Raw genomic sequence first — 24,343 nt, forward strand, 5'->3', positions numbered from 1 at the left:
GAAAGAGAGTGTGGGGGGGGGGTCTCATCGGAGGTAGTTGAAGGGAGTGATGGGAGATGCGTCCTTTACGCCACTGCCCCCCTGTAGGAGATGAATCGGTAAATATGGGGCACATCAGTGAACGGCAGCCTCCTGCAGCTGACCTAATGGGAACTGGCTGAGCTGTTGCAGCCGGAAATGCCAGCAGGAAATAACGCACCAGCTGTAAGGATTGTGTAAACCGAATGGAAGCTACACACTGTAACTCTGTAACTCTGTGAGTTTGATGGGAGTCTTTACAGACTGCGGGTTCATTCAGAGCATGAAATGAACAAATGTAAATAAAAGTATGATCCTGTAAAAAACTTAGATTTATTGTGAGAACTTTACGACTGAAAACAAAAAGGAAACTGGTGATATGATTGTGTACCATTCTTACAAAGACTTGTGTAGCGTATGCAAACTTTAGCTGTGAAGTGGATGAAAGGTGCCACCTAGAGGATATATTTTGTCACAACTTGGGTTCAGCATCATGATGACATTTACTCCAGTTGCTCTCAGATGTGACATCCTTTTGAAAACCTTATATGCTGAGCTTCTAAATTTTATTCCACTATATTTATCTGACAACTGCAATTACTTATCAAAAAAAAAAAAAAAAAATCAACCCAGATTGAAATGCAGTAGTTTCAAGTCAAACTGGTACAACAGCAGGATGCTGCATTAGTACATATTAACAGTTTAATAATTTGATCCATCAATCACTTTTTTTTCTAGAAAAGTAATTTTAGTATTGGACACACTGCCGCTAGTATAAAAACTAGTATAAAAATGTAAATATTTGCCCCAAGAAAAAGCAAAAGCAAACAATTTTTTTACATTCATTTCACAAATGTGCTTTTTCTAACAACAAAAATCATGTTGATTTTGTTGTTTTGTTGATTCAGAGGAGATGTTTTTATTGGATGTTAGTGCAGTGTCTCAAGTGTGCTAAAATGTAAAGCCTGGGACAATATTACATCACTAAACTTATCCTTAATTCAGAAACATGAATGAAATGTTTGTATTTCTGTTTCGAGTGCGAGGACGTTTTCATGAGCATCAGTTGAACTCAGGAAGGGAGCAAAGGTCAAGGAGCCCCCGCTTACCAGCCTTTAACCTGATCTCACTTCCTGTCAGCCAGTCTCTGCAGGAGGGCAATGACTGTGTCCTGTTTGGAGGAGAGCAGCTCCAAGGCTGTGGCGATCCTCCCGAGAGACTCCGCCATCCGCACCTCCCTCCTCTCGCGCCTCTTCTCTCTGGCTTCCACCCTACGCCGAGCCACCCGATCCACGTAGGCCTGCTCCTCCTGCCGCTTCACGATCTCCTGGAGGAAGGTGTTGCTGCACTGCTCCTCGCCTCTCTTCGGGTTTGGTGCTTCAGTCCCTGACACCGTTTTTGCAAATATGGTGGCAGTGGAAGAGGTGACACAGGAGGACGTAGGGGAGAAAGAGGAGGGGAGGCCAAGGATTTTCGGATTGCTGGCAACCGGCGCCCCACTAAGACGAAAGGGTATGACACCCGACGAGAAGGGCGGAGCTTTTCGGCTTATGTAGTGTGGCGTGGTGAGATCTGCGTTGCTGGTCGAGCACATGGAAGGAGACGTACATGACGTTTCGGTAAAGCACGGCGAGGAGATAAAAGATGGAGACGGCACAATGGTGGCTGGATGAACAGTGGTTGTACTGTCACCGTTGAGAACAATCAGAGGTTTGACCTCTGGAGTATTTGTCGGGCTAATGGTCGCTGTAGCCACTGAGGTCATGGAGGAAGTGCTACTGATGATTTGACTGGTGGTGGCACCCTGCGCTATTGATTCCAAACCAGCAGTCATAGTAAAGTCTCCATTGGGACGGATAATGGTGGTGGGCTGCGGAAGATGGGGTTTAGCTGCGATTTTTGCCAAAGAACAGGGCAGCGTGGAAACGCTGCCACTTTTGTTTCTTTTGTTACTGGCAATCTGTGTGCCAACAGTGTCAGACAGCGTGGCATCCATCAACTAGTGAGAAGGAGAGACAAAGATGTGGGAAAAAGACATTTACAATTCAAATTATTGATGCCACACAGGTCAGCTGAGCGCACACCCATTCAAATGACAGGCGAGGCTCACACACTATACTCCAACTGGTTCAGTTCTATTACTTTAACCCAACTGCTGAATTGGCCCCAACATTATTTATGAAAAATACGGAATGTGAGATTTTTCTTTAAAAGATGTGTTCATACTAGATCCAGGCATAGGGGAGTCCCCCCCCCCACAGTTAGACTTACATCAAAGAACTCCCAGGATGTTTTTGCGTGTCCCGTCTCCCGGCTGCGGTCTTTAACCCTCTTATAAGTGACAATGAGGTTGTTCCACTTGCGGCGGATCTTTTCAACTGGCAGCACGTGTCCCTTAGAAGCCATCTCTTCCTGGACACTCTGGAAGAGCTGTGAGCGTTCCCGTGTCTCATACAGGCCCCAGCGGCGCCCGACAGCCTCAATCAGACACAGAACAGCTTTGGAGGAGAAGTCCGAGCCAGTGGGGAGCGTCTTCTCTGAAGGAGCAGGGGGCATCGCTGAAGCTAGGGGAGGACAGAATAAAGAAAGATATGAGAGTTTCTGTGGGTTCTCTTCGTATGAACATGGGTTTGAAGCAGAATAACTGCTGATTGATGACCTACGATTGAAACCTTCACAACCTATTTTCTGACTGTAAGCCATTGGATCCTTACGGTCGGGGCGGGGCTTAGCTTAAAACAAAAAACAAAAACACAAAACACACGAGCCTGTGCTTCATTCAGGATGCAGCAACATTTGATTAACAGTCAGCAGCGGTTGGTGAGCATACTGATCAAGATCATTTTTCTGATATTCATATCTAAAATGCCTTTCACCTCTGATGTTTCTTATTTGGTCGCAGGCCACAGAGGAATGTTTTAAACTGTTTTAAAACCAGGTATTCGCAGGCTTTAACATGATATGTGCTGATAATAATATTTTTTATGTATGACTCAAACGGCTGAAAGAATTAAACCCTAGACTAAGAGTAGTTTTCCATTAATTCTTTAGTTCTTTTCTTTTCCATGAAATGTCCAAAAAGCCCATCACTCAAGTCATGAGGAAAATGTGGCATTTTTAGATTTCTTGTTTTGCTAGACCAAAGTCAAAATGCCAAGTACAAAAAAATAAGAAATACTCCAATTCCAAATGCAGTCAAATGTTTTGCAGTGATTTACCATTTCTGCACCAAAAAATTAAAAACATTCACAAATTCCCAAAAGACATCAGCAAGAAAAAGTCAAAAACCCTGTGAAGTGACCTGGTTTTCTGCTTGAACTGGACATAAATTGTCTTCCTTATCAAAGCTACAACAGCAGACAGGCGAAACAGACTTCACTCCTAACGCACAATCAATCATAACTTTTTATCTAGCCAGCACACCAGCAAAAACCTAGCAAGTTTCTCCAGCGGCTGCCGATTGGACCTGAAGATTTCAGGAGGAAGTTTTGACTAGTGTTCCTGCAGAGCTGCTTCAGCTCAGATATTTTCTCCAGATGAGGTGCTTAGGAAGCATCTCTGTTGGATTCAGGTCTGACTCCCACAGGTGGATTTCCTTAGTCTGGAGTCATTTTACTTTGATGATTAACGTCTTGTCATTTTCCTCCTGCCTCACTAACTACCTCCCGAGCTTCAGCAGGTGGACAAAGCCCCAGTCAAGAGAACGTGCGAAACCTTCTATTTCATTTCGAGCTCTCCGGCTAAAGAGGCAGCAAAGCCCCAAATCTTATTTCAGCTGTAGGATGAAGTTTTAGTGCTGATGCCCAGTTTGCTTTTTACACCATACAGTTCAAATGTGTTGATTCTTTAAACCCTTTCTTCTGCTATCACAATTTTTGCAAGGCATGTTTCACACCAGGAGACATTTGAGCTTTTCATTTATTATATAATACATTTAAAACACACCTCAAATCTCATTCCATTGTCTGACGGGTTCACACTTTGAATATTGACGAGAGCAACACAATGCTTTGTGTGTTAATGTTAAAACCCGGTTGTGTTTGTTTACTGTTACTTAAATTGACATCTGACAAAATTGTACACGTTCACAAAAATGCAAATAATTCCACAGGCTTCGCTAACCTTTTCTCATGAAACATATATTGATTAATCGATTGATCTGTTCAGCTGTCACTCTGGTGAAGATAATAATCCTCCCATTAGATGAGTGATTACCTGGAGCTATCTTCAGGTAAGTTTTCCCATCTCCTGATGTGCTGAAGAAGCGGTCAGTGCTCACTGGATCTAGTGATCAGACCATATTGGTGATTTAATAACATGAACATTGGAGTCTTTGTTCAATCTTGAGAAGCACAGATCGAAGCACTCACAGAGCAGGAGCGGAGTAGTGTTGGCGGCTGCCTGCAGCTCTGAGCCGGGTAGCTCCCCTGCAGTCTGATCCAGCCCTCCTCCTCCGCATGCAAGCGCCTCCTGGCTGCCCAAAACCAGCGCAGATGAATTTCCATCCTCGGTTTTCACACGCATTGTTGCGAGGTCTCCTCCTCCTGCGGCTGCTGCTGCTGCCTGCACATTCCCCTCCATGGCAGACGCGGGAGCAGCGACATGAATGAGCCAAATGGAGGAGAGAGCTGTGCGTCCGTCTGCGCAGGCGTTGGATTCGGGAGAAAGTTTGGAGGTCGCGGATCCCAGCGGGCGGCGACGCGCAGTTCACCCCCCCCCCCCAGCCCGCAGTCTGCAGTTCCGAGCGCTGACGGACGGATGCCACCTCCACGTATTTGTGTGTGTGTGTGTGTGTGTGTGTGTTTGTTTTCCAGGAGGGAAATGGCTGCGCTGTCCACCTCAGCCGACGGATGCGCAGAGCGGCTGCGCAGCTCCACGCACAGATTTGCTGCTGGCGATGACGTCAGCTGAACGCACAGACAACACGTGCTCACCGCACAATAACTCTTCAAAATGACTTTAACGCACATGATGCGATCAGTGCGACCATACAATGAATGAATATCTAATCTGTCCATTCTACTAGAAGTACAGGTTTATTATCCTGGTGAAAAGAAAACACAGTAACACATTTTGCACTAATTCTATGGAAATGTCGTTAAACAAGGGCTCATTTTAAACACATTAGCACCTATTATTTATTCTATAAGTGTTAAAAAAAAAATACATGTGTGTTTTGATGTTGCTTCATAGCCAGCATTAGTATTAAGAGTTGTGAATTTAGCAGTCTAGGGGAAATGCTGTAAATTCAGCACCACTAATATGAACTGAATGAAATGAATGAAAATAGCTCTCTAACCAGCTTGTGGCTGTCTGCAGCAGCCTGTCTTGTTTTTGTCCAACCGTGACTCACTATGTCCTGAAGACACAGTGATCCTAACAGGCTGTATTATAACCTCACGTCTCTCAGAGAAAAGGCTCTTATCAGTTCATAATCTCCACAACTCACTCATTCCTCAGCAGCAGTGAAAACGTTCAAATCGCCTCTTTAACTCTGACAACAAAAGAAAACTGGAGTTACCTAATAAGAAGTTTACTCTTCCTTTAACTGGTACAAACCGAACTCCAGTTAGACCGTGCAGCATCTTCAGTCATGGACATCTACCCGAATTCCTGTTTATTTCCCTCTATATTGCACAAAATTATATGGAAATAATTGAAAAAAATTTCTTAAACTTAGACTTTTGTCTATTGGTGCAAGTCCCTGTCACTCCAATTAATCACAGTAGAACTGGCAGCAAGTGTCAATTTTTTTTTTTTTTTTTTGCTATGCCTGTGTAAATGTTCCAAATGAAATATTTATATTTAAATCAGTCTACAAGCAACACATCTGGTAGAGCATAAGTAAATACTTTAATGACTGTGCAGGGAAATGTACATTTATATTTTGCATGATGTAAATGTTTGAAGGAAAGGAGTTTTGACTTTTAACACATGCATACATTCGGAATAGAAAAATATATGTAACACATTCATACTAGGCAGTTAGTATTTTCTTTAAAAACACATTAAAAAGAAACTAAATAGGTTTCTTTTGATTTAGTTGATTTACTCACAAAAGTGAGTAAATCAACAATGGGAAAAGGTGCAGAATTAGCTTACATTGCAGAGCATATCAGGATGATTTATCCACTAGCAGGGGTAGCATATTGGAATTATGGATTGGAATTGTGTACAATGAAGTATAATGGAACTTTGTTTGAACTTTTATGTTCTCACTTTCTTTTACAAATTCAACTTGTCACCGAAAGAGCTTACAAGTTCAGTAAATAAAAACAACAAAAAAAAAATCTAAAAAAAAAAAAAAAAAAATTACTTTGCATATTAAAAATTATCCAAATAACAATTGAAAACGTAACACTCCTCATTCGTCTATTCACAGATATTGAAGACCTTTTTAAATTCTTCATGAAATAGCTCCTTCATTTGCTGGCCTTTTGCAAGAAATTCAGCATTACCCTGAAAGAAAAAGAAAAACTGTCTTTGTTACAAAAAGTTGTCTAAACAACTTATGTTAGTTAACTTAAACGTTAACAAATGTTAACTTTTAATATGCCAAGGTTTTGATATTGGAAATTTTCAATGACTGTCTTACTTTGTTGTATGTGGCACAGTTGGTGAAAATGAGCTGGATGTCCGACATAAACTCGCCAACTGTTTGGTATTGTTTCATCTGGAGTTTGTCTGTGACTTTGCCAAACCACATTGGAGTTTTGATAATGGCAGAGTAATTTTTCAGCTGCAGGTCCCAAGTGGAAATAAATGAAATGTTCAGCCTCTTTTAAAAATGTTTGTTAATATCACTTAATAATAATAATAATAATATAATAATATCACAAGACGTCATTATTGAGTGGACTATATAAATTTAACAATTGGAACTATATTTCATAAATAAGAGGACAGCAAGGAAGCGGAGTGAAAGTGACTTACATAGAGTGTTGGGTCTAAAGCAAAAGTTTGTTCCTCATCAGCACTGTGTAGAAACAGGAGTAGATACTGACAATCCTGTTGAAGACGAGAAAAGACAGTAATAGTGAGGGCAGTGGGGGCAGAGAGACACGCATGAGAGGGGACAGAACTAAAGACAGAGGGAGACGGAGCGCAGCGTAGTGAGCTCACCAGCTTGTGTTGTGATATGTGTCGTGTGACAGCCTCTTCCATTTTTCTCTCATCACAGTAATGCCATTTTTGAGCACGTTTGAATACACAGAACGTACACAGCCATTTTCCTTCGTCTCTGTTCACACACACACACACACACATAAAACTGTATTGGTATGTATGGTTATGTGTGGTGAAATACAAAAAAAAAAAAAGAGAGAGTTTGGCAATTGTTTCTTACACAGCTTTAACAATATTGTAGTGACAAAAATGGTTAACAGACATGTAAACACAAGTAGTCAAAACTTCCCCATTTTCCCATGAAAGGGCGCCCCACACACACACACACACACACACACACACACACACACACACACACACACACACACACACACACACACACACACACACACACACACACACACACACACACACACACACACACACACACACACACACACACACACACACACACACACACACACACACACACACACACACACACTGTATTTCTGAGCTCACTCTTGCTGCCTTGACTGTATCACACTCCGTGGAAGGCTGGTTTAATAGCACCTAATGAAGTGGTCTGCTTTACTGCTCTAAGAGGGGGGAGAAAAAAAAAAAAAAAAGTGTAATCACTCTTTGTCTACTGAGCTAGCCCGCCAAGGGTTGAACTTTATCACTCAAGCTATCACTCGGTCGTCAGTCGTCTACCTTTGTGTGAATTTCCACAATAGATTGATTCTATTCAATCATTCATTTTCTACCACCTATCCATTTCTGCCCATCCCAGCTCACTCTGGGTGAGGGCGGGGTCACCCTGGACAGGTCACCGGTCCATCACAGGGCTAACACACAGAGACAGACAGAGACCAACAACCACTCACAAAGCTCACCTTAAAGTGGCATCGTCTATATGAGGCAGGTGGCATTCCTGGTGAAAGGATCGAGGGCAGAGATCGCACTCAACCAGATTTGATTCATCTTCATTTTTACACACAAAACACTCATCATCGTTTTGTTGATCCTCCTGCCAAAACACACAGTTTATCAAAGAAATTATGGGCACATACAGAAAAATTTGATGTTTCGTGTTACTGTAGTGGTGTTTAAGCACTGAGAGAAAAAAAGATTACTTGTTTTAAATCTAAGTTACACATCAGAAGGTGCAGGATTGGACCGTGGCATCACATTGTGAGAGTAACAGGTTTTATATGTTGAGCAAAGATGTATAGTGAGGAAATTATTAAACAAACTTGCCAGGTCTTGATCAGTTGGACTGCACAGTCTGCAAGAGCACAGCAGAGAGTGGATCCTCAAGACCTTTGACTGGAAGGGAAAAATAAACAGTGATTTCCAGGCTCGGAGGGATTCTGGGCTCCGTCTCTGGGCCTGCTGGGGTTGCGAATGCTTTATATTAAAAGTGGCAAACATGGATTTTATTGTGAAGTAACCACAGCAAACACACTGCTAGGGCTAACTGTGATCATTCAAGAAAAATTTCGCTACATGATAAATGTAATTTTCTGTAAATGAGGTAGGGGAATATAGAGGGAAAAGGTGTGAGCACACTTCCCTCTCCTCATTAAAGCAACCAACCATTATACTTATTGACTTCTTCATTAAAACATGAAATGACTCCACAAAAATTGCTCTTCTCTTGTGTTTCTGTACGTTGTTTCCACAGTAACCAAAGCTGTCAGTAAATCAATCGGGATTGGACTCTTTAAGACTTAAAAGTGTAAGTATTACCTCCCCTTCTGTTAGATTGCATCACACAGATATACAAAGAGGCACATTTTAGGATTCAAGACGCTCAACGCACACATTTTAACATCACCATGGTTACCTCTATGAGGACAGTGAGCGGTCTTCCATCCACCTTGATGTTCTTCTTCCAGGTGGATTCTGAATCATTTGAGCTCGCCTTCAAAAACTCCACAGGGGTCAACCAGTCACACTCAGTGCGAATACTCTTCCCACAAGTCCCTAAAGGGGGGGGGGGTTGTAGGGCACACCTATTGCTGAGTTTGGTTGGGTTAGTTCAGAGCATCACACCCTTGTCACAGCGTGTCCCAGCAAAACAAAATGAAGGACACAGCATAAGAAGAACTGTACATGTAGCTTGACTGCAGGGATGGAAATATCAGTCTGTCAGTTTAGTCCATCACTTTGGCCTATGCTGAAATGTCTTAGCAGCTATTGTTTCTCTATTAAAATTCACAGCCACTTAAGGTTTGCAGAGGATGAGTTGAAATTACTCCTTTACTGCAACCATGAGATGGACACCAATAATCAACGTTACCTGAGGCAAATCGTTTCTTGTGTAAGGTCCCAGTTACATCTCCACATGTAACCTTGAACACTTTCTTGTTTCTTTCGGCTGACTCCTCTATCCCTCCATTTTCATCTGCAACGGACAAATGTTAAGAGTTTGATAATCCACCATTGCAGTTACTGGGGAAAAGCACACATGGAAACCCAACTCCTGTTATAGTTGACATGAATATACTTTGTGTTAAACAGCACCTGTGGAATCATTTTCGTTGCATGAAGAAACCTCCTCCTCTTGGTCTTCACCATCCTCATCTTCATCATCAATGTTTTCTTCTCCCTCATGCACTAAAAAAAAAAAGTCAATCATTTCTTTACATTTAAAACTTACATCCTTGCTCTGCTTTTTCCTCTCAACTTCAGAATTTAAATCTCAAGGTTTCATTGTTGCCTAAATCTATTTCATTTACATATTTACATATTCCCAAAGCTATGGCTGTGTCTAACTCTCATGATGAGATTACATTTGAATATTTTAAAATTTTATGTGAGGCACTAGACGCCCTTATCACAGCTTGTGGAGATGCAGTGCTCACTCAGCCATACTACATGTATATAGTTTTCTGAAAATCATTGTCAGAGACTAATACAAACCTGTGATCACAGATGAGAACAGAAATCTCCTGGCCTAGAAGCAAGAGAAAGGTGTGAATAACACAGACCAGAATAACTACAACACAAGTTTTTGTTACTGAATTAGAGTTATAATCAAATCAAAACAAATGCATTTATATAGCGAAAAATCATACCAGGGTTATATTGATAACTTTAATATGTAGAGCAGGTCTAACCTAGGCTCTTTCTACAATGTCTTAATTTGTTGTCACTGCTCTTGATACCTTTCTTTGGTAGCTTGCTGTCTTCAGGTGCCCTTCCTGTTGTGAAATTCAAGAAAAACAGTGTGTGAAGTGATTTGTTTATTTATTTATTTAGTTAGTTTTTTTTTTAAATATTACAGTTTCTTTTCAACAGACCTTTATGAGTTTCCCAAGGGGTATGCCCATGCATCGAATGCTCGTCTTCCAATTCCTTGAGCTCCTTTTCCCTCCAAACTCCTCAAATTCGCTGGGGGTGAACCACTGTTTCTGAGACAAAATGCACTTCTCCCCTGAAACAGAGAGAGGGTCAGGTTGCGGGAGGCACATGAGCAAACATTGGATGAGGGCAGGTGGGATGGTGGGAGGAAACTGGAGTAGCCGGAGGAAACCCACGCAGGGAGAACAGGGAGAACATGCACAAGTTCACCGAACCGAACCGAACCTGCAACCTTCTTGTTGTGAGGCCACAGTGCTAACCACTACGCTGCCATGCTGCCCGCAAATCAAATTATTGAGCTCAATTGACGTCTTTCTGTGTATTTCTTTAGATAGTAACCAAATTCCCTTTTCAGTCACTTAAGTGATTTTAATGTTACTTTGTGTGTCTGACCTTTTGCCAGTCTTTCTCTGGTCAGCGACCCCTCCTGGTTTCCACAGGTCACAGGCAGCTGGGACTTGTACAACGGCCAATTCCAAAAATCGTTCTGCTCCCCTTTCCTCATGGGAGAAGCTGGGAAATTTTAAAACAATGTTTAAACAATGTTTAGATGCTTCTTTATCCCTTCTTTTGTAGACATTGGCATTTGGACTGAATGGCAAACAGTGAAACACTAGTTGTCATTTTATGGTGCATTACTGTGCACTCAAACTCTCAGGGCAAACATAGTTTTCTTTATCAGTCTTTTCAGTCAAGATTAAGAGGGAGGTGACTTACAGTAGGATATTTTCTTGGGCTTTTTCTTCTGACCTGGAGTGTGGACATGAGATGAAGGGCCAGGCTCTGTCTCCTCATCATCACACACACTCCTACTTCTTAGTGTCATCTTCTTTCTCGGGGAGCTCTCTTCCTCCTCTGAAAGATCTTTCTTTTTCCTGTTGTCTGCTTCCAACTTCTCTGGCAGTCGTATATTAAACTCAAAGGACCCTGCAATTAAATTCCAGGCACTGTAAATAACGAACATACTGGGCAAAGAAAACGGACCACAGTTTTTTACAGTATTTGTTGTATGGGTGCTTAATTCTGCAGTAATTCAGGAGTTTTACACAACTGAAGCAAACACTGTGTAGAGAAAAGAAAAGCTAAAACTTCTTTCTTAGGCATAACCCATTTTAGGCACAATCACAATCATTAACCTGCTGAAATAAGAAAAAAACATAAGAAAAGGAGTCTGACCATCCATGAGGCTGGTGCGCAGTCGTCTTAGAGTTGGGTAGATGCTAATGATGGAGTCCCTGAAGACGCATCCCCAGAACAACTGGATGTGCTCTGATCGCTCTCTCTCCAACCAGTCCAAAATTTCATAAAGGGCTTTCTTTATGTTTTCTTTATTCCTCATGCGACTCACCCTCTGTACACAGAAAAATCAGACACCAGCTTAGCTGCATGACATGATCAACACACAATTGTTCAGTGATGACACAGGTTATACTATTAATTCATTCATTCATTCATCTTCTACTGCATATTCATTTCCAGGCCGCGAAGGGTGCTGGAGCCTGACAGGGCCACCAAACATGAACAACCACTCACACTCAGACCTACCTTCATTTCTGTTACTGTGCTTTTAAGCTGCTATTGTAAAACTTATGTGGAAAAATATGTTCAAGGTTAATAATTTTAATGTAGCAATAAACAGATTATATGAAATTCAAAGAAAAAAAACTCCCTCCTGAGGGCTCCAGCCTCACTGTGGTCATGGTAATTCAGTGAAAATGTGTTTGTCAATACTGCAATAGCATCTGAAGAACATTATAAATTAGGATATATAAAGAAATTAAGGCTGCTATAATCAATACGCTAATTCTAAGATCATGGATCAAATATATGTGTCATGTGGAAAGGGACAAATCCATGCAGATTCACAAGTGTTCAATTGTTCTTGGATCTACAAAGATTTAAATGATCTCTCTTCTAGGTTTGAAGGTTCTAGGGATGCAAAAGTAGACTCTGAGACAGGGTGGCTGCAGGTGAAGGATGAAATAAACCAACAGGAAGATCAAACACAAAGTCTTAAATAACAGGATGCAGCGAATCCGTACCTGGAGAGCAAGACAAAGCACGACCAAAAATGTAGGAACTCAAGTAGAGCAAAGTTGGAGCAAGTACAAATCCAAAAGCAAATGTGAACAGAAACTGATCCATCATGACAGCTCATTGTGATGATTTTCTAACTGTTTTCTTTGCAACTCAGTAATTAAATAAATACAAACAGACCAAATACAGAACTGAACATGACAAGATTATTGGACTAATGTTTGGATGGCTGCTCAAAACGCGAGACTGATGTTGCTGTGTATCTGCTGGGTGTGTCTGACAATTAATAAATTCACAATAGAGGGCAGAACATGCCAGTGCTGGTAAGATTATTGAGCAGCTTTGCAGAGCAACTGACCACATTCCTTTCCGGTGTGTTTTTCAGAAACTTTTTGATCAATATATTTGCACATATGTGTGCTTAGCTAATATTATTTACTTATTTATGTTTGGAATTTACTACTAATAATTACTTCAGTTCTGCACACTTTGATAATAACTTGCTGAATGAATACAGAAGAAATTGGAGGCGGCTGAAAGCACAGCTATGGGTTCTATAGAAATCCCTAAGCTGATCGCACATCACACATCGGAAGCGGGTACGCCTCCTGCGTTTCAAACCAAACGGCGGCAGGCTGAGCTCACCTGGTATCGGTCGTCCGGGATCAGGTTGTGGTCCCGCAGCTGGCTGAGGAAGGCGTGGGGGTTGTCCATGAGAGACAGCTCGGTCTTACTGCAGTGGAAGAACAGCAGCAGCTGCTTGGGCTCCAGGAAGTCCAGCGGATCCATCGAGGTCTGCGCACAGTCCTCAGATCAGCAGCGATGTGCTTGTGTTGTTGTTGTTGTTTTTGCGTCTGTATGAAATCGAGATTACAGATGATCTGGTTAAGAGACGGGCCTGTATTTGATAAAAGTCTGATCTGTCCAAGAGTCGTTTCCTGCTTTTGGGACCTCCTTTTTGTGACGTTTGGAAAGTGAAAATACCCTTTTAGTAACGTTGTACTGCCGGTTAGAGGCAGCAGGGGGCACGACTGTGCAGCTTTTGGAGGCCCTGTGTCTAAACACTGCATGCCAGTGGAGGAAAACAGCACACAGACACCCCTGCTGTGGAGGACAGAATGAAATATATAATATATGTTTAGTATAAATGAAAAATATAATATATATAAATAAATCTTTAAAATAATTACTTTAATGTGTCAATTAAAATACCAGTTTAAGTAATGTAAAAAAATATATATAATTAGTTAATGTTTCTGTTGCAGTGCTTCATGAATTAATTTTATCTGTCAAACTCACCGATGGGGTATTTACACTAAATTCACGAGTTTCCAGTTTATGAATTTCTGGTCCAGATATTACGCCTGGTCTAACAATATTCGGTTTTGTTTTTTTTTTTTTTTTTCTTTTTGTTGTTGTTTTTTTGCGCAAGGTGTGCGTGTTCCAGGTAAGAGTATGGCCACGATGTATAATCCTCATCCTACCTGGATTATTTCTCCATAACGATCAACACAGTCTACATTATACATCGTGGCCGTATTATTACCTGGAGGACGCATTAGCTTGTAGCCAGAGTTTGAATGTCTTCTGTGGACATCATCATCAACAACAACAACAACACGCCCCAACTCCTCATCACTCACAGCTGAATATGTCTCTTTCTGCACAAAAAAAAACATTAACATGTAATGTTAGACTAGGCGTAATACCCGGACGAGACCAGCAATTCATAGACTGAAAACTAATGAATTTAGCGTAAAAGCCCCAGACCGCTCTATTGCATTTGCCTCCTGATTGTCCGAATAAGCTGGTTTACCAGAAAGAAGTCGGTGCTCCAGACCTGCAGTCGGTATGTTAAATGCCAAACTTTCCGGTCACCGGTTGTGTCTGAAGCGGTGGAGTACTTCCTCTAAATTTGCGATCGATATCTTGGTCGGAAAGTGCAGAAAGAACTCTGAAAGCTTCGGTGAACTCCTCTACTTCACACACTGCACGCTCTGGGTCAGCGGGTCCTGAGTCCACACGCTCGCTAAGGTCTAAAGGCCCATTTCTGCTCAGCATTGAATACTCATGCAGATACGCTCGGGGCCTTTTGTCCGTACTCCACGTTCATTGAGTCCGTATTTCTGCACGTTTCCTTAAATCTTACGGATACGGACCAAACGGAGCAGCGCTCCCGGAAACCGTGTGGACAGTGTGGCTGTCGCTACCCGATACGTCGCCGAGCTCCAGTCACAAAGAAGAAATAACAATATGGCGGAACTTTTGGAAGAGCGCTTTTGCGAGTTCGTGAGGAATGTAAAGCACACATATGAAAACCGGGATAAACAAATGTTACAAAACAGCTGGGAGGAAATTTGGAGACAATTAAATGTCGGACAGATTTGTTCGTGCCACTACAGATACATTTAACGGCCTCCTCCACAGTAGCCATGTTTGTTTGAGTTCGTAGTCATAAACGTTTGACTCTGAGCTGCCCCCTGGTGGATGTATTGGTTAATATCCAGGCCAACGAAAGTATGTGAGCAGTGACGAAACGGACGCATAGATTTTCATACATACATTGAGCATAAATGCGCCATACACGGGCTTTAAAATATTTCCAGAGAACGTCGAAACACATCCTTGTATAGGCGGTATAGCCGCCATGTTTTGAAAGACTTCCAGGCTAAAGCAATTGATAAGACTCGATTCGCGTTAGCTCCGCCCACTGACTTTGATGGGTGAGTTTGACCGATAAAATTAATTCATGAAGCACTACAACAGGACCATGAAATAATTAAATATATTTGTACATTAAATGAACTGGCATTTTAACGAATTAATGACACATTTAAGTAATTATTTAAAGATTTAATTATATATTTAATTCTGTCTCTTTTGGTCCTCCATACACCCTAACTCCCACCTCTACTTCATTGTGTAGTTGCTTTTTTTTTCCCCAACCCTAACTCCTAATCCCTTTTTTCTCACGTCCATCTGCCATAGAAGGATAGTTTTAATATGTGTCTGCACAAACATGACTTTTAATAAAGAGTCTGGAGAAGGATCACAGTCCAAGGTGTTCAGTTCACACACACTGGGAATGAAGGAGCAAGTATAATGTCAAGAACCTTTGACAAAAGAAACTGAAACGAACCCCAAAACACAGCCAGACAAACTATTCAGTGATTTTCTTCAAATGGCATCACGCTCTCATCCTCAGATCATCAAGAAGTTTGGATAAGAGTAGGTGATCCACATGTTATTGGTCCATTTTATTTATGTTTTTTCATAAGAATTGTCTTGACCTAATCAAATCCACTTTTAAAGGAGAATATAGTTGATTATAAAAATAATCTTTGCATCTTTGTAGTACAAATTATGATTCACCATTTGTTTAATTTAACAAATTATTTTTGCATATATAACACAGATATTTAGTATAACCTATTTATTTATTTATTTATTTATTTTAGTCAGGGTGTTGATCATGTTCATCGTATCCTTCCATATCGTTGTAAATGACATCGCTTTGCCAATCCTGACATGTCTGCACCACCTTCAGGACGGTTGCAAGGCGGCGGTCCAAAGCAGTGAGGTGTGGTTCAGACAGGAGGGGGGCCACGCCTGCCAGAGGGTCCTGAGCTAGAGACTCCCGCATGACATCACTGAGACGGAAGTCAGGGAGGGACAGAAGATGCAAGCGGAGGAAAGTGGAGCGACGAATCCTACACAAGGAGGGTCAGCAGAATGATTTCACAAAGACAAAATGGAACAAGTTGGAAAATAGGAAAGGTATTAATGTATTTGGATGAAATAGTTGACTGACAAAAATCAAGATCCTTTAACTGTAAGAATCCTCTACTGCCTTCTACCACATCTGGGAAGCTTTATATACCTATTTATCCCATTTGTTCATTTAGCATCACTGCATCTTTTTAACGACTCTTTTCTCAAGCACGAGTGCCCAGGCTGTTTGCCCTCTTGTCCCCTTGCCCCCTGCCCAGCATCCTTCCTTCCTTCCTGTCACCCTCTGCAGTTCCTCACCCCTTCAGCCTTGCTCTACAAATGCAACCACAAATCCGGTGATCCCACTCAACATTAGCATTGATAATAACAAACTGCTACTCTTACTAGTTTTCATTTTGTTATTTTACGATGCTGTAGCATTATAGTTATCATTAACCCTGCTGTTTTGCTGCGATGTCCTTACTCTCGGTTGTGCCTCTGTAAATCATATCTATCAGTATGGTGTTGAAACCTATTTGGAAAGTGCCTTGAGATAACTTCACATCATATAAATAAAATTTACCAGACATTTGTTTTTATTTTACCTGCAACACTGTTGCAAAGGAGCTAGAATAGATGGTTCATCACGAGAGTGACGTCCAAAACTGGAAAACAATAGCCACACAACAAAGGAAGAAAAGTTACTGCAATGATTAACACTTATGACAGAACTGAAACAGATGTTGCTGTTTCCTGCTGCAGAGAATAATCTGCATAGTATTTGGCTGGCAGGCATGACTTGTAAGAATATGCCAGATAAAATGACTTGAGCTGATAATGTAACCTTATTTTCAACCTGCTGACTCAACATGAGAGGAGAGACTACTCACGCCCGTCCATTGTCCAGATGCAGCAGAAAAGTCTCATTGCCAAATTTTTCAAATGTCTCATAGTGATGTCTGTCCATGTTGCCTTTGGATTAAAACACATTCTCACTTCATTAAACCACAGAAAATGATTTTGTCTATAAACAAGATCCAAACGACATTTTAACAGGAGTTAATACTAGCAATATGCAGGAAATCTCATGCCAGTGATACATTTTGAATGGGTTCACTTCTGCTCAAATGGGCTCAATATGAACATGACCCACATTAAGCTGCCTGTAAGTTGTGAGTGAAACCAGCTGACGAATGGGTTGATTTAAATATCCAGACACTGACTCATGAGGAAGTCCAGTACAGCCATGTCTATGAGGTCCAGCAGTCTGGTGCCATGGTTGTAAGGAGGGGTCTGTTTGACTTTGTTGCAGTAGGCCGGGTCCTTCTGCCACCTGGGAGTAACAGTCAATGATCTTCACTTAAATCAACAAGAGGGAAATTGATATTCATTGGCCATTAGTATATGTATTTAATTAAGTAGAGGTAAACCTCTGTTTATTTTTTGTTTTTCACCTTTTTTATTTATTTTTTTTTTTTGAGGAGCAGATTTTTTTGGATGGAGATTGCGAGTGCAGCTCATGGTAAATATCCATCCATTTCTTCTGAGGCCAAACTTAAGTAAATTTTGGAAAAAGATTTTTGCCTCTTGTGGATTGACTTTGTGATTTAGAACTGATTGAGAATAAAGTGGTTGAACTTTAAGTTCACAGTTAAATTTGGTCCAGGTAATGGGTATTAACACTGTTCAGGCAATGTCAATAAATTTTGATTCAAGTAAAATGAAGTGTGAATTTAAATCAGGTCCACATGATGACTGAGCCACAACTTGATTCAAGCTGATAGATGATCAAAACAAAACAAATTTGTTTTTGTTATTTATAAAGTAGCTGCTGGAACATTGCAATTTCTCTCTCTCTCTCTCTCTCTCTCTCTCTCTCTCTCTCTCTGTTTAGCTGACTAAACCATTGATTCAGGCCACTGAGGCCAGAGTGAACTGATGACTCAGCAAACACTCATGTCAAGAACTCCATCAGCATCAAGTAAGACATGGACAGTAAAAAAAAAAAGTTATTTTGATGTATGTTTTACAGTATGGTTAATTGCTATCATAAGAAACAAAAGACAGTCTTACTTGAGACAATGTTGTACCCACCGTGCCAGCTTGGTGCGACTGTAGGATCGTCTCCATGGCGACCTCCAGGACCTGCGGGGAGCAAGGCTGAGGTCAGGTAGCATCACCGCCAGGGAAACCTCCAGTGCATGCGGCTGCCCACAAACTGGGTGCTCTGTTGAACAGTAAGATTCACACTGGCCGTAGAAACAGATGTTCCCAACTAAAAGGAGGGAGTTTAATGTTAAGTTACAAGTTGTTTTCTTTATGTGCATATATATGACCATGAATACACATACCTGGGGAAGTGAAGAAGGTCCTAGACAGCCTGTGGTCTGTGGTGATCTCTCTGATCTCCGAGGTGACATTGATGAGCCGGCCGACCACGGGAGGAATCCTGTTGAAACCTAGCAATCTGAGGCCAAACAGCCAGAGAGAGAGAGAACAAAGACCAACATTAAGAGAGATTAACATTGTCTACACTTCCAGCAGATTTTTTCACAGTACAACTTTTAGTGCAGGGAGCACGGCAGGATAGTGTTTAGAGCTGTTGCCCCACAACAACAAAGTCACAGGTTTGATTCCCAGCCTGGGGCCTTTCTGTGTGGCGTTTGCGTGTTCTCTGTGTGCCTGTGTAGGTTTCCTCCCACCGTTCAAAGACATCATGTTTGGGTTAACTGGTGACTCTAAACTGTCTGTAGGTCTGAGTGTGAGTGGTTGTTGGTCTCTGTCTGTCTCTGTGTGTTGGCCCTGTGATGGACGGGTGACCTGTCCAGGGTGAGCTGGGTGAAGGAGGGTGAGATGCAACCCAGAAAAGGATCAGCAGTAGAAAAGTGAATGAATGAATGAACTTTGGTCATGTATACATTTTATTCCCTTGTTTCCCAGGAACAAACACCTGAACAGGTTGATAAAAGAGGGAGAGCAGTGCAGTGAGAGCAGTGACCTGTTGCAGTATAGTCTGCCAATGCAACATGAATACACACTGCTGACAGTGTGTATTCATCTGTACCTGTCAAGGTGGAATGCAGCGATTTCTGCATTGTGTCTTTCAAAATCTGAGAAGTAGAAGAGGTTTACGTCCGTCTCTGCATCTCTGGACTGTCTGTTCAACAACAATGCACAGAAACACAAATGCATAAAGCAACACGTTATGCTGGTGTACTTAAAATGTTGTTTTCGCAAACATTGTTACAGTGAGCGTTTTCCGTCAGTCTTGTCTTACTTCATGGGTTTAAGCAGAGCTTGTCCATAGTTTGGGAACGATAACAGCAGTTTGAGTTGAGTACCTCCCGTTTTCTGAACTGAAAGACAAATGCACAGTGGTCAAAGAAGGCGCACTCAAAAACAGACACACGAAGAAGAGCAATCCTTTTACATTATAATATTTACAAGGGATTGCAAGAAGCATGTTGCATCACAAAAAACAAAGAGATGTATATGGGATGAATGGTGTGTTCAAGGGTCAAGGCTGTTAAAACTAAAACTGTATCCATCCATCTCTTAAAACCTTTGACATCCCTACTCTGTATTTGGCACGCAATTACACATTTTCAGTTTTTAAAAAGACTTTTCTGAAGCAGCAGGACACTGTAGATTTTAGTGCTTTCTGCAGGCTTTTTTTCCCAGCAATGAATCAATTCACACTTGGTGGGCTCGTGAGGAGGCCTATTTATGCTTGTGCGACTTATTCAAAACAAAATGCATTGGCCGCATTTATTGTAATGATGCAACATGTCACCTGAAGCATTGGTGTGACTCACTGATGTGTTTTTAATGTTTCTGGACAATAATGCTGCCCCGGGGAGAAAAACAGAAGATATCGAAAAACAGTTCAGTTAATGGTTGGTTTTGGCCATTTTTCTGACAACAAGAAAAATACAGAAAATTACACTTATGCTTTAATATGATTACTGTGGCGCAATGCATTGCACCGAGTTCCCCACATGGTGGCCTATGAACCAAACAAATTATCACTGACTGAACCCTCCATTTTGTATCACCACAATAAGTCCTGTTTAGAATACTTCTTTCAATAACATGAATGTTAATGGAAGCAGTTCATCTAACTTTTCAGAAGTAATCGCACATAGCCTGTTGTACATTATTCACGTAACACCTATGAATATTTTTAATGCCTTTAAACATTCTTTCCCCTGCATCTAATACCGAAAACATGGAAGTCACTATATCATTGGCTGAACTGAAAATGATTGTAGCGCCACTGAAATCTGTAAATCAGACACTGCAAAATGAGAATTTGAGGAAAAAAAGCTACCAGGGTGCAAGTCACACTTACAGTAACAGAACAAGACCTCGAAATAATAATAAAATAAAAAAAATAAATAAATAATAAACTACTCATCTGAAAAAAGAGATGACACAGTGAAAAAAAATAAAAATAAAAATCAGCCTGTAGCTGAGATTAGTGCTTAATCTGCAGCGTATAACACAAATCTCAATACATTATTCATTCAGCAGCATGCTGAAGATGAAGACGGTGTCTGAGATGAGCAAACATAAAATGAGCAATGCATGTGCTGATGCGTTTGGTGTGAGTGTGCGAATGTGTGTGAATATGTGCATCCAGTATGTGTATGTGTATGTTATTGGGTCAATGTTTTCATGAGTGTGTAACAAGTTAGTTGGAGGATTATATTTCTGACCTTCCTGCAAAAAGATGATGTGAGTTAAACGCTTGTCTGCTGTTTAGAATTTGAATTCTGCTCGACTTTTCATTTTTTGTTTACGCTTTGGAGTCTGCGTGCAATGCTGCATACATTTATTTTGCATCTGGTTATTGTGTCCAACTAATAAATGTACTGAAACATAGATTGCACACAAAGAAGCACAAATGAAGAAGAGTCAATTTATAGTTCACATGCCTTCTCTCAGTTTGCTCCAAACTCTCCCATTTTGGACGTAACTTTTCACAGAACATCAAGCTGTGTGCCGACCCCTAGGTTTGTTCTCAGTCTGTGTGTTAATGTGCTTGGTGGTTTGACCATATCACTTTCTCTTAGTGTGTACATGTGGATGGGTTTCTCATATGTCAGTCACTCTTCATGGTATGAAATATGTCACAGTCTTCTGTATTTTCACTGAGTGAACACTGATATGAATACTCTGTGCTGCCTCTCACAGCATAGCTTGTTTGTACGATGGGTTTCAATTAAAATAAGAGACCAATACATTTAATAATGCTATTATAACGTTGTTTACTAAAGAAGCTGAATAATTCTGTCACCTCTGGGACAATTCAGGGTAAAAACTGGCTAAGTTTATAGATCTATTCTTGGTGTATTGAGCAATGCAGCCACCTGAGGTGCCTTATTTTTGTGGGTGTCTACATGCTAAATATAGTACAGAATACATATCCACATAGTTCATGTGTTAATAACAATAGGTTTACTGCTTCTTGTACCGTTCCCTTGTCCTGTCCTTGCCTCTGTCTGTTCTGTCACCTGCCCTGCCTCCTCTCATTTGCTCACCAACACTGAGGATACGTTGCGTTGCCAAATAGTGAGTCAACTGAGCCAGATTGGGATCCTTCCGGTTGTACAGCTCCCAGCGAGAGATGCCCAAGTGAAACCGTAGCCAAGGAGGGTGGGTCTCCACATCACGCGTCCAAGTGACTTTGTCATAGCCTTCCTCCTGACTGGCGCTCTGCCTTGAGGAGAGGAAGTGGAGGTGGTAAATGGGCGGAATTGGGGAGAAATGTATCTTTGTATCAGATGAAGCAACAATTTAGCACCCAAAGCAATTACAATACTTTTCATCACCTTATGCTTTTCAGGCCGGCCGACACAACACATAATCATAATCATCATTTTAGTTTATTAGTACACTAATATTTTCCTATAAGGGCAAAACAAATTGTTGTAATGGTTATCTCAGAATAATACAATTTTCTAGTATTTTAAGTATTTACAGTCTTCATTTATGATATTAGCAATATTTTGTAAATACTGTTTATCTTAGAAAGAATGTGATTCACGGGTAGCCCAAGGTATAAAGTTTTGACCTGTCACAAGAGTTGTGGGGTTCACCAGTTATAAAATTTGGAACAGGTTTGATGATGATCCAAAAGTCATTGATACATTTCACTTTAAGATTTCAAAAAAATATGTGTAATGGACATCACTCACCACTCACTGTCATTTTTAATGTCACCTTCCCTTTCTTCATCCTCACTTCCTGCATCCTCTGCATCTTCATCTGTCTTCACCCTGAGCAGACAATCATCTTCTTGCAGCTGTGGATGTGGCAGGTTGTACAGAGGATGATTGAACAGAGACTCAAGTTTAGACCGACCATTGACCTTTTGAATCACGTTTCTAGCTCCAGTTAGTGTCTGCTTGTCATTCTGGGGACTTGATTTCAATTCATGTGAAGAGGAGGAAGCATCTGACGAAGAGGGAGAGTGGGAGAAGGACTGATGGTGTCGGGTGTCCATTCTTGGACTGGATAAAGTGGAGTGAAAAGAGGAGGCGGGAAGGACACAGGCTGTCTGGAGGACAGAGAGACAAAAAATTGCCAGAAGAAGGTGGAGAGTGAGGGACAAACACGCCAGAGCCAGATAGATGGAGCGAGTGGACCAGCCGACATTCTGTCTCACCATGCTGGAAGAAAGAAAAGCAACCACAGAGTGATTTTTAAAATCTAAAAACTGGACTGACAACAAGATCCTAATTATGATAAAACATTTTCTGCTCTTTGCATCCCACACATGGACACACACATATAGGACTGAACAGCACAAGAAAAACACCATAAATATGAACCTTTTATCTGAAACAACTGGAATACTTACAAAGGCAGTTGTATTAAGGGAGATACCAGTGAGCAGTATCTTTCCTTTAAAAGAGGCCTATGATACACTTACTGGGACGTTCTTACATAGCTAGCAATGTCCTGGTCACTGTGATTGTGATGGCATTTCAAGGGTGGAGCCATGAGCCTGGGACCTCCAGTGGGCCTCCAAACTCTTACCAACTCTGGCCCTATCCTGGCTTTGTTTCTTCATTTTTTATCGAATAAAACAAACAAAAACTGTGTGTTAAAGTGGCCTTCTATGAAGACTGTGCAGGTGTGTGTTTTTGTGACTGAATCACACAGCTGTATTGGTGGATGCGAGGAACTATGTGCATGACCATACTGTGGGTAAATATTAGGGATGAGCTACACCACTATTTCGTATCCGTATTCGTAATCAGAAGGGGCGGGACTTAAACCAAAAGTGGGCGGGGTTTATACGGAAGTTGTATTTTAAACCATAAATTGATATGGGTTGATCAGAAGTTTCCATATTTATTTTTTGTGAGCCTCAATATATTTTTTATTTACAGCTTAATTTGTACTACACTAAGGTCAGAAGAGCGATCCGACCGGAAAAAACAGCGAGAATGAGAAATGCCATGCGGGCTGCATGTTACGAATCAGGTTTTTACCCCATAACCCCATAAAGTGGGGCAGATTTGAAACGTTTGGGTTGCAAAAAGATATTTTAAAATGATGATGTAGCTTAACTTTTTTAATCGCTATTGGGTTAAATGATGCTCTTACCGGAGGACTCCATCTGGTAGCTGTAAATATCCCCATTCAGTGGGATCATTTCTCCATAAAAATGAAGGCAAACAGAACAGTGAGAAGAGTTTTTAATTGGATCGTTTTTTTTCCGGTACAACTAGCGTGTTGAAATAATGATTTAAGCGAACTACTGGACAGTGTTTTTTAAATCGTGCCGCCATTGTTTTCCCCTCCGGTGGGCGTGGCTGTCGGAGTATGACGCGTTGCTCTCTGTCCTATCACAGGACGCCCTGAGGAGGATTTCCTGCAGTCCAGTACGGATATTGATTCGTATCACTTCGTCAAAACTGCTATATCCGTACCGGATACTTATTTCAGCCGCTCATATGCTGTTGCTCTGCAGGTGTTCACGTTGTCATCGAGGTGGGATCGATCGAGGTTTCTCAACAGTTAGTTCTATTCGCAGAGAAAGTCCAATTAAAAACCTGAATGGCAAAAAAAAAAAAACAAAAAAAAAAAAACA

The 24,343-nt window shown here is 41.2% G+C and overlaps 3 protein-coding genes across 4 annotated transcripts; all 3 read right to left on the bottom strand.

The window, feature by feature from the left end:
- Positions 1–332: 332 nt before the first annotated feature.
- Positions 333–4,741, bottom strand: LOC115047711 (uncharacterized). The gene is made up of 4 exons (XM_029508819.1): positions 4,389–4,741; positions 4,234–4,302; positions 2,290–2,582; positions 333–2,017 (listed from the first exon to the last, which is right to left on the bottom strand). Exons 1-4 carry the CDS (start codon positions 4,597–4,599, stop codon positions 1,145–1,147), a joined length of 1,446 nt encoding a protein of 481 aa, XP_029364679.1. The 5' UTR covers positions 4,600–4,741; the 3' UTR covers positions 333–1,144.
- Positions 4,742–5,852: 1,111 nt separating this feature from the next.
- On the bottom strand, positions 5,853–13,464 carry LOC115047587 (nuclear body protein SP140-like protein). 2 transcript variants are annotated; one of them, XM_029508619.1, is made up of 16 exons: positions 13,174–13,464; positions 11,668–11,842; positions 11,242–11,418; positions 10,885–11,004; positions 10,431–10,564; positions 10,296–10,331; positions 10,051–10,084; positions 9,652–9,744; positions 9,428–9,532; positions 8,972–9,111; positions 8,383–8,451; positions 8,019–8,152; positions 7,141–7,258; positions 6,952–7,026; positions 6,614–6,757; positions 5,853–6,477 (listed from the first exon to the last, which is right to left on the bottom strand). In XM_029508619.1, exons 1-16 carry the CDS (start codon positions 13,315–13,317, stop codon positions 6,391–6,393), a joined length of 1,785 nt encoding a protein of 594 aa, XP_029364479.1. In that variant the 5' UTR covers positions 13,318–13,464; the 3' UTR covers positions 5,853–6,390. The 2 variants fall into 2 exon arrangements, with proteins under 2 accessions (XP_029364479.1, XP_029364478.1); XM_029508618.1 differs by having other exon boundaries at positions 11,209–11,418.
- A 2,518-nt stretch (positions 13,465–15,982) lies between these two features.
- LOC115047674 (extracellular serine/threonine protein kinase FAM20C-like) lies at positions 15,983–22,912 on the bottom strand. Its single transcript, XM_029508763.1, has 10 exons — positions 22,440–22,912; positions 21,783–21,961; positions 19,517–19,595; positions 19,304–19,396; positions 18,591–18,706; positions 18,334–18,514; positions 17,463–17,572; positions 17,130–17,211; positions 16,845–16,904; positions 15,983–16,238 (listed from the first exon to the last, which is right to left on the bottom strand). The coding sequence occupies exons 1-10, from the start codon at positions 22,910–22,912 to the stop codon at positions 15,983–15,985; spliced, it is 1,629 nt and encodes a 542-aa protein (XP_029364623.1).
- Positions 22,913–24,343: the final 1,431 nt, after the last annotated feature.

The sequence above is a fragment of the Echeneis naucrates genome, chromosome 8 (genome assembly GCF_900963305.1).
Source record: "Echeneis naucrates chromosome 8, fEcheNa1.1, whole genome shotgun sequence".
NCBI classification, from domain to species: domain Eukaryota; kingdom Metazoa; phylum Chordata; class Actinopteri; order Carangiformes; family Echeneidae; genus Echeneis; species Echeneis naucrates.

What these genes read in the sequence shown, in the direction of transcription:
- LOC115047711 (XM_029508819.1), bottom strand. Translation starts at nt 4,599, where the DNA reads ATGGAGGGGAATGTGCAGGCAGCAGCAGCAGCCGCAGGAGGAGGAGAC. An exon ending in CACTACTCCGCTCCTGCTCT is followed by an intron (nt 4,303 to 4,388) that starts GTGAGTGCTTCG and finishes TCTGATCACTAG; the next exon opens with ATCCAGTGAGCACTGACCGC. An exon ending in CATCCTGGGAGTTCTTTGAT is followed by an intron (nt 2,018 to 2,289) that starts GTAAGTCTAACT and finishes CCTTCTCACTAG; the next exon opens with TTGATGGATGCCACGCTGTC.
- LOC115047587 (XM_029508618.1), bottom strand. Translation starts at nt 13,317, where the DNA reads ATGGATCCGCTGGACTTCCTGGAGCCCAAGCAGCTGCTGCTGTTCTTC. An exon ending in GCGCACCAGCCTCATGGATG is followed by an intron (nt 11,419 to 11,667) that starts GTCAGACTCCTT and finishes ATTTAATTGCAG; the next exon opens with GGTCCTTTGAGTTTAATATA. An exon ending in GTTCTCATCTGTGATCACAG is followed by an intron (nt 9,745 to 10,050) that starts GTTTGTATTAGT and finishes TTTTTTTTTTAG; the next exon opens with TGCATGAGGGAGAAGAAAAC.
- LOC115047674 (XM_029508763.1), bottom strand. Translation starts at nt 22,912, where the DNA reads ATGGTGAGACAGAATGTCGGCTGGTCCACTCGCTCCATCTATCTGGCT. An exon ending in ATTAAAAATGACAGTGAGTG is followed by an intron (nt 21,962 to 22,439) that starts GTGAGTGATGTC and finishes CCTCTCCTCAAG; the next exon opens with GCAGAGCGCCAGTCAGGAGG. An exon ending in GACCTTCTTCACTTCCCCAG is followed by an intron (nt 18,515 to 18,590) that starts GTATGTGTATTC and finishes CCCTCCTTTTAG; the next exon opens with TTGGGAACATCTGTTTCTAC.